A 19,211-nucleotide genomic window follows, 5' to 3' on the forward strand; every position below is an offset into this window, starting at 1 on the left:
TTCCTGAACTGGCAGAACCGGCCCCGTCCCCTTCCCAACAGGGGCCGGGGGACGGCCAGCAGGGCAAGCCCCACCCGAGGCGCCTAGACCTTGCGGACTCTTACAACTAAAATCACAGGCGCTGGTGGGCAATACCAGCCCAGCAGGGTCACCTGAGCCTGATCTCGTTCCCCCTCCTCGCAGCGGAGGCGAGGTCTGAGGGTACCAAGCCACACCCGGACAGTCGATCCCACTGGGCCCCATATACACTGCCTCCCCCCCAACGGACTCGTGGGAGGGCGCAAGCACAACCCAACAACCCAGGGCTCGCTCTGGGAGGCAGACCCCGCTAAAGTGCCTGTTGTAGGGGACTCACAGTGCACAGGAGGGCGGGGCCCCTGCGAAAGTGCCCGCTCTGGTAGGCGTGCCCTGCACTGGTGGGCGGGGCCACAGCGACAGCACCTGCTGCCGTAGACACGCCTACACAGAAGGGAGGGAAGATCTACACAGACCTCCAGATGCGCAAATCACAAAGAAACATAACTCAGTTCATCAAAGGACAAGCCAACTCGCCAGCTCCAAAAAGCAGCACGACTGAAGAGAAGATGGAGAATAAAAAAGCAAATGAGGCCATGTTAACAGGAATGATCGAAAGCGTCAGAAATGAAATCAGAAAACAATTCCAGGAGTTTAGAGCGGAAATCTGGAAGGACACCCTGGAGGCCAAGAAAGAAATGGAAGCAAAACTGGATACAATGCAAGCCTCGTTTAAAGAAATGGAAGCAAAAATGGATACAATGCAAGCCGCCTTTAAAGAAAATCTCCACACCCTGAGAATTGAAATGCATGAAAAAATAGATTTAAAATACAACTCTTTAAAGGAAGAAATTTCCACGATCAGAGCTGATATGACAACCATGAATAGCTCTCTGACATCCATAAACTCCGCAATTGAAATAACACAAAGAGTTGACCATATGGAATCCAGAATCTCTCGCCTGGATGATGAAGCAGCTGACAACGACCAGAAAATGACCACACTCCAAGAAAAGGTGAAGCTTCAGGGAAGATTAATCCAGGAACTAATGGACAAAGACAAGAGATATAATCTGCGCATAATTGGAATAGAAGAAGGAGCCGAATATCAGAGCAGAGGGCTTAATCATGTTCTCAATAAAGTTATTGCAGAAAACTTCCCCAATCTCACAGGGGACCCCATCCAGGTAACCGAAGCCTATAGGACACCTGGCAGGCCAGACCCCAGGAAAACCACCCCAAGGCACATAATATTCAAGACTACAGACCTCAAGATTAAAGAGCAAATTCTGAATTCAGCCAAAGCGAAGAAGGAAACTTTTTTCAATGGGAAGAGGATTCGAATAACATCCGACTTATCCACACAAACTTACCAAGCTCGAAGTGAGTGGAAGAACACCATCCAAGTACTTCAGAATAACAATTTACAACCTTGGATCAAATATCCAGCGAAACTGGAGTTCACATTCGAAGGGAGAACCAGATCTTTCCACACCAAAGAGGAGCTAAAGGAGTATGTGAATAAAAAACCAGCCCTACAGCGAATATTAAGAGGGGAAGCCCACCCAACAGAGATCGTAAAAGACACACAGACAGAATCAGAAAGAAACTTCAATAGCCAAAGTCCAGCAGAAAGACCAGCTCACTAAAGACAAGAAAAAAAAAAACAGGAAAAAACAACCCAACAAGAAAATGGAAGGAGAAAAAACACCCTTATCCTTGATCTCTTTAAATATAAATGGCTTAAACTCCCCGATCAAGAGGAGCAGACTGGCAGAATGGATCCGCAAACAAAAAGTTGACATCTGCTGTCTACAAGAGACCCACCTTACAGCAAGGGACAAAAACAGGCTTCGAATGAAAGGATGGAGCAAGATCTACCAAGCAAATGCACCCACCAAAACGGCAGGTGTAGCCATTCTGATCTCAGACAAGCTGGACTTCTCTTTAAAGTCCACTCAAAAAGAAAAAGAAGGACACTACATATTAATACAAGGAAAAATCCAGAATCAAGAAATCACGGTGATAAATGTATTCTCACCGAACAAAAGAGGCCCGACATATGTCAAGCAAATTCTCACAGAATTACAGAGCAAGATAGATGCAAACACAATCATAGTGGGTGACTTTAATACTCCTCTCTCTCCAAGAGACAGATCCAACACCCAGAGGATTAGTAAGGGAGCTGAGGACCTAAATAACACCATTTCCCAAATGGATCTAACAGACCTATATAGAACCTTCCACCCTACAGAGACCCAATACACCTTCTTTTCAGCAGCCCATGGATCATATTCCAAAATAGACCACGTCATAGCCCACACAAAGAACCTCAGCAAATACAAAAGTATTGACATCATCCCATGTATTATATCTGATCACAGTGGATTAAAGGTAACCCTCAACAACAAAGGATACCACAAAGCCTATACACACTCTTGGAGGCTAAACCCCACGCTGCTATCCAACACTTGGGCCACAGATCAAATTAAAGATGAAATCAACGAATTCATAAGCCACAATGACAAAGAAAACACATCACAAAGAAACCTATGGGACACAGCTAAGGCAGTACTGAGGGGCAAGATCATTGCACTCAGTACCCACATTAAAAGAATGGAAGCAGAGCAGGTGAATACCCTCACGATGAAACTAAAACAACTGGAGAAACAAGAAATGACAGAATCTAAAACGACTAGGAGGGGAGAGATTACAAAGATTAAAGAAGAGATAAATCTGATTGAAAATAGAAAGACCATTCAACAAATAAATAAGACTAAAAGCTGGTTCTTTGAGAAAATAAACAAAATTGACAGACCCCTTGCAAGACTCACAAAAAAAAGAAGAGAAGAGACTCATATTCGTAAAATCAGGGACTCCACAGGAAAAATTACAACAAGTACACACGATATTCAAACAATCATAAGGAGCTATTTCCAAAACCTCTACTCAGCAAAAAACAATAATTTTACAGAAATGGATCAATTCTTAGAGAAGTACAAACTGCCCAAAATGAACCAAGAAGAAATAAATCAACTAAATAAACCAATAACTTACGGTGAGATACAAGAGGTAATCAAGAACCTCCCTACTAAGAAAAGCCCAGGCCCAGATGGATTCACCAATGAATTCTACAAAACCTTTAGTGAGGAGCTAATTCCAATACTCCTCAAACTCTTCCGCGAAATAGAAACGGAGGGAGAAATCCCAAACTCATTCTATGAAGCTAATATCATACTCATCCCCAAACCAGGCAAAGATCCAACAAAAAAAGAGAACTACAGACCAATATCACTAATGAACACAGATGCAAAGCTCCTCAATAAAATATTAGCTAACAGGATCCAGAAACTGATCAAGAATATCATACATCATGACCAAGTAGGCTTCATCCCTCAGTCACAAGGATGGTTCAACATCCGTAAATCAATCAATGTAATTCACCACATAAACAGAACTAAAATCAAGAATCACATTGTTATCTCAGTCGATGCCCAAAAAGCCTTCGACAAAATACAACATCCATACCTATTAAAAGCTTTGGAGAGAACAGGAACAGATGGAACATTCCTCAAAACAATAAAAGCCATATACAACAGACCAACTGCTAATATCATATTAAATGGAGAGAAACTTAAATCATTCCCCCTAAACACAGGAACAAGACAAGGATGCCCACTCTCCCCACTTCTGTTCAACATAGTGCTGGAATCCCTAGCCATAGCAATAAGGCAAGAGGAGGACATCAAAGGGATCCACGTCGGCAAGGAAGAAATCAAGTTATCCCTATTCGCAGACGACATGATCTTATATCTCAAGGACCCAAAAAACTCAGTACCCAAACTCCTACATCTAATAAACCAATTTGGCAAAGTAGCAGGACACAAAAGTCAGCAGCTTTTCTGTACACCAGCAATAGACAAACAGAAAAGGAAATTATGGAAACAATTCCATTTACAGTAGCCAAAAAAAGAATAAAGTACCTAGGGATCAACTTAACCAAGGATGTGACGGACCTATTCAATGAAAACTACAAAAATCTAATAAGGGAAATCAAAGAAGACACAAGGAGATGGAAAGACCTCCCATGCTCATGGGTAGGCAGAATCAATATAGTGAAAATGGCCATATTGCCCAAATTGTTATACAAATTCAATGCAATACCTATCAAAATCCCAGCCACATTCTTCACTGAAATAGAGAAACCAATCCATAAATTCATATGGAACAGCAAAAAACCTAGAATAGCCAAAGCAATTCTAGGCAAAAAACATAGTGCAGGAGGTATCACCATACCAGACTTCAAGCTCTACTACAAGGCCATCATAACAAAAACAGCATGGTATTGGTATAAAAACAGATCGGAAGACCAGTGGATTAGAATTGAAGACCCAGAAATAAAACCGCACTCTTACAGTCAGCTGATATTCGACAAAGGAGCTAAAGACATACAATGGAATAAACATAGCCTCTTCAACTACTGGTGCTGGGAGAACTGGGCAGCCATATGCAGAAAACTCAAAATAGACCCAAGCCTATCACCATGCACCAAGATCAACTCAAAACGGATCAAGGACCTCAACATCAGACCTGAATCCTTGAAACTACTGAAGGACAGAGTAGGAAAGACACTAGAACTTATAGGCACAGGAAGGAACTTCCTGAATAGAGTCCCAGGGGCACAACAAATAGGGGAAAGACTCAACAAATGGGACTACTACAAATTAAAAAGTTTCTGCACAGCTAAGGTCATAGCCACCAAAATAGAAAGACAGCCAACGATATGGGAAAGGATATTTACCAGCACAGCAACAGACAAAGGCCTGATATCTGTCATCTACAGAGAACTCAAAAAACTAAGCCCCTCCAAGCCCAATAAACCTATTAGGAAATGGGCAAAAGAGCTAAAGAGAGACTTCACAAGAGAAGATATAAAAATGGCAAAGAAACACATGAGGAAATGCTCAACATCCCTGGTAGTAAAGGAAATGCAAATAAAAACAACCCTGAGATACCACCTCACCCCAGTTAGAATGGCCTATACTCTGAACTCAGGAAACAACAAATGCTGGAGGGGCTGTGGGGAAAGAGGAACCCTTCTCCATTGTTGGTGGGAGTGCAAATTAGTACAACCACTTTGGAGAACAGTATGGAGGTTTCTCAAAAAGCTCAATATAGTCCTACCCTATGACCCAGCCATACCACTCCTAGGCATCTATCCTAAACAGCAAAACCCAAGATATCAAAAGGACATTTGTACTTCCATGTTTATCGCGGCACAATTCACAATAGCCAAAATATGGAAACAACCCAGATGCCCCTCCACAGATGAATGGATCCAAAAAATATGGTACTTATACACAATGGAATACTACATAGCGATTAGGAATGGTGAAATATTGTTATTCACAGGGAAATGGTCAGAACTCGAACAAATAATGTTGAGTGAGACAAGCCTAGAACACAGAAAACAAAGGGGCATGATCTCCCTGATATATGACTGTTAACAAAGGGAGATGGAGAGACAGTAGAGACCAAGTCTGTGAACACTGTATATGTGCTTGATACATTGTATATTGCATATGGGTCTACCTGACCTAGACAAGGGATGGAAAAACAGGTTGTAAGATATCACAAGAAATGTACACACTGCCCTACTATGTAACTGCACCCTCTTTGCACAACACCTTGTAAAAAAAATTTTATGTTCAATTAATAATAAAAAAAATTTAAAAAAATAAAAAAATAAAATGGGGTTCACGTGGTAAAATGGGGCCTGACTTCAAAGTCTGGCACTTCAAAGGCTAGTGCTCTACCACTTGTACCACAGCTCTACTTGTGGAGATGAGTCTCATAGACTTTGCTGCCAAGGCTGGCTTTGAGCCATCGTAATTCTTAGCCTCCTGAGTAGCTAGGATTACAGTCCTGAAGATGGCAAGTTTGAGACTAGCCTGGCCTAACCCTGTCTCAGAAGTCAACTAATTAATTTAAACATTAGTAAGGAACTTAGAAATAACAAATTACATTGTCACGAGTTTGTTTTGTTTTGTTTGTTTGGTTTTTTTGCTAGCCCAGGGGCTTGATCTCCCTGAGCCTGTCTGTGCTCAAGGCTAGGGCTCTACCACTTGAGCCACAGCGCCACTTCCGCCTTTTTCTGTTTATGTGGTACTGAGGAATAGAACCCAGGGCTTCATGCATGCTTGCTAAGCACTCCACCACTAAGCCACATTCCAAACCCCAGGATTTTGAAGGTCCCCTACTCTTTGTGATATACTCTCACTGCATGTTAGAATTTAATCCTTCTCCGGGATAAGTGTCATTTATACACATCTTCCAGATAATTCCCATCACCCGAGGGTCAGTAGCACACTGGCTGTGTTGCATAGAGTTATAAAAATGGTTCTTTACTCAATTGAACCTCAGACTCCTGAACCTTTTCCTACACCTGCCTAGGCACTTTTTATAAAAGTCATTTTAGCATCAAACCCTGTTAATTCAGGTTAGCAAGAACTCTGCATACAGGCTGGGAATATGGCCTAGTGGCAAGAGTGCTTGCCTCTTATACGTGAAGCCCTGGGTTCGATTCCTCAGCCCCACATATATAGAAAACGGCCAGAAGTGGCGCTGTGGCTCAAGTGGCAGAGGGCTAACCTTGAGCAAAAAGCCAGAGACAGTGCTCAGGCCATGAGTCCAAGGCCCAGGACTGGCAAAAAAAAAAAAAAAAAAAAGAACTCTGCATCCTTCACATCTGATCACCCTCACTGTTGCAATTGGGTTCATCATCTTCCACCAACCCCCATCCCTCAGGTGATGTCTCACCACTCTGAGCTGAATTTATGAGGAATTCTGTTTTCTGTTTACTCAGAATCCTTACGCCTATGTTTCTGGCTTAATTTTGTTTTCTTTTTTTTTTTTAATAGAGTTTCACTATGTAGCCCACACTGGTCTGGAACTTCCATGTAGCCAAAGCCGACCTCAAACTCACAATTCACCTGCCTTAGCCTCCCAAGTGCTGGGATTGCTAGTGTGTTCTACCATCTGTGGCTCTGCCCTTCCTCCCTTCCTTCCTTCCTTCTTTCTTTCCTTCCTTTCTTCCTTCCTTTCCTTCCTCCCTCCCTCCCCCCTCCCTCTTTCCTTTGTTTCCTCCTTTTTTTTTATTGTGCCAGTCCTGTGACTTTTTTTTTTTTTTGGTTAGTCTTGGGGCTTGAACTTTGGGCCTGGGCACCGTCCCTGAGCTCTTCAGCTCAAGGCTGGCACTCTACCACTTTGTGCCACAGCATCATTTCTAGTTTTCTGGTGGCTAATTGGAGATAAGAGTCTTTCCTGCCTGGGCTGGCTTTGAGTTGCCCTCCTCAACATCTCAGCCTCTTGAGTACCTAGGATTACAGGTATGAACCATTGGCACCTGGCCTGATGTTTCTTTTCAGTAATTTTCGATTAATCTCCCACGCCACTCCTTGTCTGTAGATTCTCACTTGCTCCATGTTGTAGTCAGCATGGAACTTAACCTCTGTTCCCCACTGCAAAATTCTATTGCAGTGGTCTCTATATTGATCAGGTCCTCAATACTGTCTTTCTTGTTGTGCTTAAAAAAATAGCCTTGGGCTGGGAATATGGCCTAGTGGCAAAAGTGCTTGCCTCCTATGCAAGAAGCCCTGTGTTCGATTCCTCAGCACCACATATATAGAAAAGGCCAGAAGTGGCGCTGTAGCTCAAGTGGTAGAGTGCTAGCCTTGAGCAAAAAGAAGCCAGGGACAGTGCTCAGGTCCTGAATTCAAACCCCAGGATTGGCCAATAAATAAATAAGCCTTGAAGCTGGGTGCCAGTGGCTCGCACCTGTAATCCTAGCTACTCAGAAGGCTGAGATCTGAAGATCTTGGTTCAAAGCCAGCACAGACAGAAAAGTTCATGAGACTCTTATCTCCAAATAACCACCAGAAAACCAGAGTAGAGCTGTGGCTTAAGGTAGTAAGCACTAGCCTTGAGCAGAAAAGCTCAGGGACAGCACTCAGGCCCTGAGTTCAAGCCCCACTACCGACAATAAATAAAGCCTTGAACATGTCTTTGTTTTGGTTTTGGTTTGTTTTGTTTTCTGGTGCTGATAGTGGGCTTGCAAGGCCTGAGTACTGCCCCTTGACTTTTGAGCCACATCTCCACATATGATTTATCTGGTTAAGTGAAGAATTTTGCAGACTTTCCTGCCTAGGTTGGCTTCAAACTTCAATCCCCTTTTAAGTAGCGCAACACCCATTTCTTTTTTACAGTTTTCTGCCCATACCACTTGAGCTTTTATTTTATTTTTCTTTCATTTTCTTTAGCAAATATCTTTGCTGTACAATTTCCTTCCAGGAATGAGAAAGAGTAGGCAGGACTCTTGCCCAGCTGAGTTCTAAAAGAAATCAAATTTTGATCGACCTCTACTGGTCAATTGTGTGTATAGCAGCAAAAGTAAAAACCTGTTAAATTTGATAAACAATCATTTTAGAGACATGATTCATCTTGCTAGAAAAGGAAGGCAGGGAGCTAGGGACTACAGTAAACACAAAGCTTTTCCAATTTTGGATTTTATTTCCTTATTTATTTGTGCCTATACTGGGGCTTGAATTCTGGGCACTGTCCCTTAGTTTTTTAACTCAAGGCTGGAGCTCTACCACTGGAGCCATAGCTCAATTCCTAGCATTTTTCTGGTTAATTGGAGGTAAGATTTTCCTAGCCCCACTGACTTCAAACTATTATCCTCAGATCTCAGCTTCCTGAGTAGCTAGGATTATTGGCATGAGCCACTAGCACCCAGCTTCCCTTGTCTTCCACTACCTAAGGGAAGGAAATTTTTTCCCCCAGTTTTATTAGTTCAACCAGTGTCATAGTGTTCAGACCGCATATCTTTAAATTTTTCTTATTTGTGGATTACCATTCATTTTTGAACTCAAGTTCTTAACATGTGGCACCTAGAACAGCCCATCTAACATTATACAAAAAAGATTCCCAGGAAAATGACAATTATATCCGAGATTATCTGCAAAATAATCCAGTAGGAAGTGCATGGGAATGAAAACCAGATTGACCAATTAACCATTGGGTCCATGAAAGCTCATTATATGTTTTTTTGTTTTCCTTTTTTTTTTTTTTTGCCAGTCCTGGGACTTGAACTCAGGGCCTGAGCACTGTCCCTGGCTTTTTGCCCAAGGCTAGCACTCTATATTCCCAGCCCGTTTTTACTTTTGTATGTCTTTGAAAATAAAGATTTTTTTCTTATTTATTGTCAAAGTGATGTACACAGAGGTACGGTTTCATACATTAGGCATTGGATATATTTCTTGTACTATTTGTTACCTCCTCCCTCATTTCCCCCTCCCCCCTGAAAAAGTTTTAAGCGGAGCACAGTTGTACATGCTTGTAACCTCAGCTCTCAGGAAGGCTGAGGCAGGAGGATCCAGAGTTCAAGGCCAACTTGGTCTCCATAGTGAAACCCTATTTCAAAAAATAAACCATGGGGTGGGGGGGCTGGGAATATGGCCTAGTGGCAAGGGTGCTTGACTCGTATACATGAAGCCCTTGGTTCAATTCCCCAGCACCACATGTACAGAAAACGGCCAGAAGTGGCACTGTTGCTCAAATGGCAGAGTGGTAGCCTTGAGCAAAAAGAAGCCAGGGACAGTACTCAGGCCCTGAGTTCAAGCCCCAGGACTGGCAAAAAAATAATAAATAAATAAACCATATGCAGGAATGCTGCTGTCACACAACATGTGTGACTTTTGCAGAACCAGCATGGGAAGTGTGGAAGATTCAATCAGCTGAGTGGAAGCAGAGGGAGGAAGAGCAGGCAAAGACTTCCCTTATCAAATCCTCGTGATGCATCAGGAAAGCAAGGCAGCCCCTAGGATTTCTGCCCAGGATGTTTAGGACTTGCAAAAAAATTTCTTCAGATTGAAAATGATAACATGTAAGGCTCTGGTGGCTTATGTCTGAGATCTGAGGATCACGGTTGGAAGCTAGTGGGAAGTCCCTGTGAGACTCTTAGCTCCAATTAACCACTCAAAACCGGAAAGTAAGGAAGTGGCACTGTGGCCCAAGTGATAGAGCACTAACCTTGAGCACAGAGAGGCTCAGGGACACAGCCCAGGCCCTGAGTTCAAGCCCCAAGACCGGCCAAAAAAAAAAGTATATATATGTGTATATATATATATATATATATATAGCAATCTATGATATATACTATATCATATATAATCATATAGAATATATAGAATATATTATATAATACATAATATAATATGGTATGTACTCTATTTAATACTACATGATAAATAGTATATATTGTACAGTATATAGTATGTACTATAATATACATAATATACATAATCACATATACGATACATAACAAAATACGTAACATTCTATTATATACTATAAAAGATTTATATTCTATATAATATCTTTACATGTAATGTAATATAAAAATAAATGTATATGTGCAAACATCTATTCAAAATAACTTCCCAATCACACTTTGGAGCACCTCTGCTCTGGGCTATTAGACATCAACCAACAAGCCAAGACCTCCCATATTCCTAGAGGGGCCACAGCGGCCCCTCAAGTGCTCCTAGCGGGGGCGGGGCTGTGACGCACTTCCTGCTGCGCCGCCCCACGGTGCGTGCAGCGGTCTCCGGGCGCCCGCGGCTCTGAGTCACGGTGAGGCTGCCGGTCCCCGGTTAGCGGAGCGGGCGGAGGAGGGAGCCCGGGCCCTAAGGTTTGGGGAGGGGAGGGTCGGCTTGGCAGTTGGGGCCTGCAGGGGTCCCCTCTACACGGGTCCTGGGAGACCGTGAGGCGCCTCGGCCGTGGAGGCGTCGGCCCCCTGAAGAGCCTTCTCCACCCTCCGGGGCGGTAACGAACGGCGTCTGGCCGACTCCAAGATCCCAGCTGCTGTCCCGGGCGGGCGTGGCTGGGCGTGTGTGTAATCCCGGGGACGAGGGAGGAGGTGGAGACGGGAGGAGGCCGCGGTCACCTAGTCGCGAAAACAAAATAGAAACAAAAGGCTCGGGGGGCGGGGCCGCGGGGCGGGGCGGCGCGCGAGGGCCTCGCGTCCACGGAGCGCGGGACTGGAAAGGAAAAAAAAGAAAAAAGAAAACAACTTTGCGGGCCTCAGGCCTCCTCAGAGCCTCGGTGAATCCTGTGAGGGCTGCTCCACTGCCCCACCCTCCCGTCTCTACCTCAGATCGGAACTGAGATCCAAACCTCCTGTCGGGTCCTGGTGGCTCCAGCCTGTAATCCTAGCTACTATGGAGGCTGAGATCTGAGGATCACAGTTCGAAGGCAGCCAGAGCAGGAAAGACCACAAAACCAATATCTCCAATTAATCACCAAAAAACCAGTAGTGGAGCTGTGGCACAAATGGTAAAGCGTTAGCCTTGAGCACAAAAGCTCAGGGAGGGTGCCCAGAACCTGAGATTATAATATGACCGGATACAGGCACAAAATTATTAAATAAAATAGTGAAAGCAAAAAGGGTTAGGAGGTGTGACTTAAGTGGAAGAGCACCTGCCTAACAAGCATAAGGCCCTGAGTTCAAACCCCTATACTACCCACAAAAACTTGAGTATATTCTAGTTAAAATGTGATCGAATGAAGCCAAAAATTGTATTGCTAATTATACTCTTTTGTGTGAGGTGTTGCTGAGGATTAAAAACTCAAGGAAGGGCTGGGAGTATGGCCTAGTGGTAAAGTGCTCGCCTCATATACTTGAAGCCCTGGGTTTGATTCTTCAGCACCACATATATAGGGAGAAAAAAGCCGGAAGTGGCACTGTGGCTCAAGAGGTAGAGTGCTAGCCTTGAGCAAAAAGAAGCCAGGGACAGTGCTCAGGCCCTGAGTCCCCTGGACTGGCAACAAAAGCAAAACAAACAAACAAAAAACTCAAGGAAGAGCCTAGCGCCTATGGCTCATGCCTATAATCCTAGATACTCAGGAGGCTGAGATCTGAGGATCACAATCCAAAGCCACCCAGGGCAGGAAAGTCCCTTAGAGTCTTCAATAAACTACTTAGAAAAAGCTACAAGTGGCACTTTGGCTCAGGTGGTACAGCTCTAGCCTTGACCAAAAGAAGCTCAGGAAAAGTGTCCAAGTCCAATGTTCAAGCCCTAGGACCACCAAAAAAAAAAAGGAAGGCCTTTTGACATTTTTACTCTGGTCCTCTATCACTTGAGCCATATATCCTTGCTGGCTTTGCGCTAACTAGTGAGAAATAGAGTCCTGTAGGCTATAATTGCTTGGCTGGCATCCTACCCCTTGAGCCATGCCTCCAGCTCTGGCTTTTTGTTGATTAATTGGAGGTAGTCTTAGATTTGTCTTTCTGGGCTGATTTTGACCCTCCATTCTTATATCTCAGTGTCCTGAGTAGCTTGGATTATAAGCATAAGCCACCACCAGTTGCCAGCTGAGAGTTTTTTGTTGTTGTCAGAATTAGTTTTATAGGGGCTAGAATTTCCACAGTTAGTGTTCTGGAAGGTATGGCTATAAAAGAACAAAACCCATCCTTTCCATTCTGGTAATATGACAACCATATTTTCATAGGTTTAAGGTGTGTGGCCCTAAAAACCAGAAACCTAAAGGAACCAGTACTTTTGTTCCTCAGAGCCCACCTTAGAGAAGTGTTTCCTGGAGTCTGTGATGACCAAGGTGGTGGGCATGGCCACAGTTTTGGGCCCCAGGCTGGCTCAGGAGCATGCGGGGCCTATGGCTCTGAAAGTGGAGGAGGAGGAAGACAAAAGGAAGTGCCGTCCTGGCCTGGAGCTGTTCCGCCAGCGCTTCAGGCAGTTTGGGTACCATGACACCCCAGGGCCCCGCGAGGCTCTGAGCCAGCTCCGGGTGCTCTGCTGTGAGTGGCTGAGGCCCGAAATCCACACCAAGGAGCAGATCCTGGAGCTGCTGGTGCTGGAGCAGTTCCTGACCATCCTGCCCCGGGAACTCCGGGCTTGGGTGCAGGAGCACTGCCCAGAGAGTGCAGAAGAGGCTGTCACTCTCCTGGAAGACCTGGAGCGGGAGCTGGACGAACCAGGACTGCAGGTGACAGGAAGCTTTCTTTTGCCAGCGGGTTGGGGGCAGGATTGTGGGCTTGGCCGTTCAATAGGACTAGCTGCATGGAAGCTTCTAGTGAGTTAGGCCATGTTTCCCTCCATCCTGTACCACCTTTAGTCCCAGAATCCAGTGAAATGGGTGAATTTTTTTCCCTTTCCTAGAGGTTCTGCATAGCTCTCCTGAGATTTTTCATCTTGTTCTTACAGTGAACTGCACACACAGTCAGCTATTTCTTCCTGTCTCTAGATCTCAACTCCTCCAAGTGAACAGAAACAGATGTCACCTTCAGGAACTGCAGAGGAGTCCCCGAGCAGGGAACAGTCTGGGGACAGCAGTCCCAAATATGATTCTTGGGGTCCTCTGTACATCCAGGAGACTGGTGAGGAGCAGGTTTTCACTCAAGTTTCAAGAAGGATTCAAGGTAAAGACTGTCTCTCAGTGCCCCTAGGTTTGAGACATGTTCAAAGATGATGGGCTCCCCATCTTTAACTGTTTAAAACAGTGTTCTTGGGGCTGGGGATATGGCCTAGTGGCAAGAGTGCCTGCCTCGGATACACGAGGCCCTAGGTTCGATTCCCCAGCACCACATATACAGAAAACGGCCAGAAGCGGCGCTGTGGCTCAAGCGGCAGAGTGCTAGCCTTGAGCAGGAAGAAGCCAGGGACAGTGCTCAGGCCCTGAGTCCAAGGCCCAGGACTGGCAAAAAAAAACAGTGTTCTTAAAACAATGCTTTGGGGCATTCCCTCAGTTTTCTTCCCACCCAATGGCAGGGCCTATAAACACAGCTCTTATCACATTCTTATCTCCTTTCTGGTTCTGGTCACATACTCTTTTGACTCCCTAGGCTCATGGTCCTAGCACTCTCAATGTTGTCTCATGAAGTGACAATATCCCCTGTGGCTCATTCAAGCTGTGCACAGCTATGTGATCAGTTTGTGTATCACCCTCATTGATCCTTTAAGAGTGTGTCATCTCCTGTGTAGGGACCCTGGCCAAGGAAGCTGCTGCTTCTGGAGGAGGAGAGGGAACTACATCTGCCCAAACACTCCATTTAATCTAGAAGCCCTACTTCTGTAACCACACAGGCAGTGCTACCCTAAGGGCCACTTTCCTGGGCCATAGAGTGAAACAGAGGTGCCTCTGGGAAGGCAACTGGAAGGATTAGGAGTCTCCTTCCCTGCTGACGCTGTTCAGGGCTTGTCAGAAGTGAAAAGTGCATTAAGAGCCCGGCGCTGGTGGCATGCCTGTAATCGTAGCTACTCAGGAGACTGAGATACAAGGATTGCCATTCAGAGCCAACGAGGCAGGAAAACGCATGAGACTCTTATCTCCATTTAATTGACAAAGGGAAAAAAAGCCTGAACTGGAGCTATGGTTCAATTGGTGGAGCACTAGCCTTGATCAGAAAATCTCAGGTACAATGTCCAGGCCTTGAGTTCAAGCCCAGTTCTGTACACCACTCCCCCCCCCCCCCCCCCAAAAAAAAAAGTTGGCTTAAAATAAGACATAAAATATATCATTCAGATCCCAAGGAAGCAAGAAGGTGTTAGAGAAAAAGTAAGCAGCTCTGATTAAAAATATGTGTAGATAGGGTTTGTAAATGTGAATTTATGATCACAGCTAAACATTTGAGACTGTTGCCAGAAATGCTGCTTAGGAAGACCAAGGGGCTAAGGGAAGTGTGTAAAAAGGTCTGGTGTCTGTGCAGTGGCTGCTCCAGACATGGAGACAGAATTTGGGAGAAAGGGAAATGATAAGAGTTTTGCAGAACTGATGCCAGACAAAGTCCTCAAGCTGAGGAAACATAATCCAAGCGAATAAGACAAGGTCTAGGTGGTAAAACTACAAAATGTCAAATTATATCCAATGTCTTAGGAGTCAAAATATGAAAAGTAGGTGAACCAGGCACCCGTGGCTCACACCTGTAGTCATCGCTACTCAGGAGACTGGGATCTGAGGATTGTGATTCAAAGCTAGTCCAGACAGGAAAGTCTGGGGAAAAAGAAATCTCCAGTTAAAACAGCAAAAATTTGGAAAGGGAGCTGTGGATTAAGTGGTAGGATGCTAGACTTGAGCAAAAAAAGCTTAGGAACAGTGCCTGAGCCCTGAGTTCCTGAGTTCCAGTACAAAAAGAAAACAAAGTTTTCAGCTGCTCTAAGAATTCTTTTTTCGGGGGAGGGCTGGTTGTGGGGATTGAACTCCGGGTCTGGGCACTGTTCCTGAGCTCTTCAGCTCAAGGTTAGTGCGCTACCACTTGAGCCATGGGGGCACTTCCAGTTTTCTGGTGATTAATTGAAGATAAGAGTCTTAACAGACTTTTCTGCCTGGGCTGGTTTTGAACCATGATCCTCAGATCTTAGCCTCTTGAGTAGCTAGGATTAGATCCAGCCACCAGTGCCTGGATCCCCAGGTAATTTTTAAATGTTAACATTTCTGGCTACTTCCTCCCACATATGAGATCCAGGGCTCTGCAGGGGCTTGAAAGGGGTATCTGTGCAGCCGAGAGGTGGCTCATTATGGAGAATGGAAAGGAGCTTTTCTGGGGCTCCAGTCACCAGCAGCCAGAGGGAAGGGATGAGCCTGGAAGCACCTGTTGACCAAGGAAGGAAAGAGATGGTGGAGTGAAGAAAGAAAAATGAGGTTTAGAAGGACAGCCTGTTTTTATTTTTGGGTTTTTTTCCCCAGTCCTGGGCCTTGAACTCAGGGCCTGAGCACTGTCCCTGGCTTCTTTTTGATCAAGGCTACCACTCTACCACTTGAGCCGCAGCACCACTTGTGGCATTTTCTATATATGTGGTGCTGAGGAATCGAACCCAGGGATTCGTGTATCTTAGGCAAGCACTCTACTACTAAGCCAAGTTCCTAGCCCCTCAGTTAATTTCTTATAATCCTCTTTTTCAACATGTGGATGGTTAGCGCATGCATGCATTCATGCGCACTGCTGGTGCTGGGCATTGAACCTGAGGTCTTGTGCATGCCAGGCAAGTGTGCTGCCATGTGGGCTGCATCTCAGCCCTGCTCTGGTTGTTTTTACATGCAGTTCTGTGGGGGATATGTGTCTTGAGTTTGCAGCTTAGCTTCTTTTTGTTTCATCTTTTTGGATCTGTTTTTGCCTTATGTGTATGCGCCGGGCCTGGAGCTTGAACTTAAGGCCTGTGGCAGCCCTGAGCTTTGATGATTCGATGGTTTCTCACACAGCCATGCTGGGTTCCTGTGTATTTCATCAAGCCTTCTGAATCAGTCTGCCTTACCTGGCAATCCTGTTCCTTGCTCAGGACGAGAACATGTGACACACCTCACTATGCTTCCTGTTCCAGGTTGCAAATCGAACCCCCAGAATGAGGAGTCAGCAGATGAGCAGAAAAGTTCTGAAGAAGATGGACTCACAGGGGATTTCATCCCTGTGATCATTGCCAACCAGTGTGAGGCCAGGGCAGAGAGGCAGTGGGTGAACCCAGAAAGGGGAAGAGGAGCAAAAGCCCGTCCTCACCATGCAGGGTCCCAGAAAGGGGCAGAGTCGGCTCCTCCTAAGCCGGCACCCGGGGCAAGGCGCTACATCTGTGCAGAGTGTGGAAAGGCCTTCAGTAATAGCTCCAACCTGACCAAACACCGCAGAACGCACACTGGGGAGAAACCCTACGTGTGCACCAAATGCGGGAAGGCTTTTAGCCACAGCTCCAACCTTACCCTGCATTACAGAACGCACTTGGTGGACCGGCCCTATGACTGTAAATGTGGAAAAGCCTTCGGGCAGAGCTCAGACCTCCTGAAACACCAGAGGATGCACACGGAGGAGGTGCCCTACCAGTGCAAAGATTGTGGCAAGGCCTTCAGTGGGAAAGGCAGCCTCATCCGCCATTACCGCATCCACACTGGCGAGAAGCCCTATCAGTGCAATGAGTGCGGGAAGAGCTTTAGTCAGCACGCAGGCCTCAGCTCACACCAGCGCCTGCACACAGGTGAGAAGCCCTACAAGTGCAAGGAGTGCGGGAAAGCCTTCAACCACAGCTCCAACTTCAACAAGCACCACCGGATCCACACCGGGGAGAAGCCGTACTGGTGCGGCCACTGCGGGAAGAGCTTCTGCAGCAAGTCCAACCTCTCCAAACACCAGAAGGTCCACTCCGGGGAGGGCCAGGGGCCCTAGCTGCCCAGCACCCTGTTTCTTATTTGTGCTTTTGTAAGTTTTAGAAGATTAATACTAGAGAAGCCCTGTAACAGAATAACAACTCTGGTGATAGATTTTGTGCCACTTGGTGGTGAGGGCTGCCTGGGAGCTGGTGCTCTGTGGCATTAGCTTTGGCAGGAGGCCTACAAGGCACTTTGTGGCCTCTGTGGTATCCTCCGAGGCCAGCCTGGCCTGACACCTTGCCCGCTTGCCCCAGGCCCCAGTGGGCCTTGCTGGCCTCTGCCTCTGTAGTTGAAGTCTGATGTGAATCAAGCTTACTTAAGGAGGAAACTGTTTCAACATTGTATATTCCACAAGTGTATTTGTAAAGAATTGAGCCACACTGAAGACCGTTTATTGCATTCAGAATAAACATAACACACAGGTAATGCCTCAGGACCGTTATTGTGGGGAGTGGTGTGTTGGTGATTGTTCTCAGAGATCCGGGGGGCGCTGCTTACTGCTCTTGCTTTTGGTTCGTTTGGGTTGGGGGTTTAGAGGTGTGTGTAGCTGTGGTAAGGTGTGGACATGGGTGGGTGTGCCTGTTGCTGTGGTAGGGGCCAATGGTGTGCTTTCCCTACACACCAATGCACTCTTGCCCATTGGGCTGTCCGCTTCATGTGGGCTTTGGTTGTGTGTGCCAAAGCCTGTGAAAAACAACACAATCCAACTTCCAGAAGTTAGTGACACTAGCCCAGTTTCCAAGTCGGACCTGTAGCCTACCCACTCTCCATGTGGACAACATACTTTTGCTCTGCTTTCTGTTTACGCCTCCCAACAAGATCAAGATCTTTCTAATCCTCAGACCTAGAGACCTATGTGGCAGACACGGATATTAGGCATTTTACAAAAATGAGCTCCAGGATCACAACCCTAATGGTACAATATACAACTTAACAAAACGGAACACGCTGTACCAGCAATCATATCCCTTGGCATTTACCCAAAGGAGCTGAAATTTTTTATCTGCAAAATGGCCTGCACATGAATGCTTGTACCTGTTATTCTAACTCCCTGGTGCTCAAAAGCACCAAGATATCCTTTGGATGAATAAACTGTGATAAGTCAAGACAGTATATACTATTTGGTACTAAGAAACAATGAGTTATCAAGCCATCAAAAGGCTTGGAGAAGACAAATGCATCTTACTAAGTGAAGCTAAGCTGTATGATTTCAACTATATGATCTAAAGATTTGACTGGTATAAATTTGTCTAAATTCATGCATTGTTCACCAAGAGTGTATCCTAAGGTAATCTGTGACTTCAGAGGATCTGTCAGTATTAGGCCCTGTGTCACTCAAATGGGGAGGTTGGTAATGGAGTCTGTGTGGTGTGGACACAGGATGTATATAAGAAAGCTCTCTTTTGCTCGATGTTGCTGTAAACGTTCAGCTGCCCTTAAAGACTATTAAAAATAATTAAAGCTGGCTGGGCAGCCAGTGGCTCACGCCTGTAATCCTAGCTACTTGGAAGGCTGAGATATGAGGATGATGGTTCAAAGCCAGCCTGAGAAGGAAAGTCTCTAAGACTCATCTCCATTTAACCACCAGAAAACCGGAAGTGGCGCTGTGGCTCAAAGTGATTGAGAGCTAGCCGAAGAGCTCAGGGACAGAGCCCAGGCCCAGCATTCAACCAAAAAAAAGAAAAAAAGCTGTAGCTGCCAGTTCTGAGCTCCTCCCCCTGGAATCCCAGAACACTCGCCCTGGGCCTCCCTTGGCAGCTGGTGTGGTCCCAGCTGGTGGGAGAGGCAGGCTGTTCGCGCTTGATGAAAGCTCTAGGGGCGTCCGTTCCTGTCACTCTGCACACTGCCCGCTTTCCCTCGCTGGAAGTTCTGCTGGTTCCTTCCGAGTACGGCTTTCATCCCTCATCCCTGGTCCTCATCCCCTGTCCGACCCAGGCTGGCCCCCTCATTCCGGCTGCCAGGAGTGAGGACCATGAAGTTTTCAGAGGCCC

General features: G+C 45.7%; 1 protein-coding gene across 2 annotated transcripts; it reads left to right on the plus strand.

Moving 5' to 3' along the window:
* Positions 1–10,643: 10,643 nt before the first annotated feature.
* On the plus strand, positions 10,644–17,646 carry Zscan21 (zinc finger and SCAN domain containing 21). 2 transcript variants are annotated; one of them, XM_048367931.1, is made up of 4 exons: positions 10,644–10,707; positions 12,586–13,077; positions 13,336–13,510; positions 16,407–17,646. In XM_048367931.1, exons 2-4 carry the CDS (start codon positions 12,682–12,684, stop codon positions 17,234–17,236), a joined length of 1,401 nt encoding a protein of 466 aa, XP_048223888.1. In that variant the 5' UTR covers positions 10,644–10,707; positions 12,586–12,681; the 3' UTR covers positions 17,237–17,646. The 2 variants fall into 2 exon arrangements, with proteins under 2 accessions (XP_048223888.1, XP_048223896.1); XM_048367939.1 differs by having other exon boundaries at positions 12,647–13,077.
* The last annotated feature ends 1,565 nt before the right edge of the window (positions 17,647–19,211 follow it).

This window comes from Perognathus longimembris, chromosome 1 (assembly GCF_023159225.1).
Source record: "Perognathus longimembris pacificus isolate PPM17 chromosome 1, ASM2315922v1, whole genome shotgun sequence".
Lineage (NCBI taxonomy): Eukaryota > Metazoa > Chordata > Mammalia > Rodentia > Heteromyidae > Perognathus > Perognathus longimembris.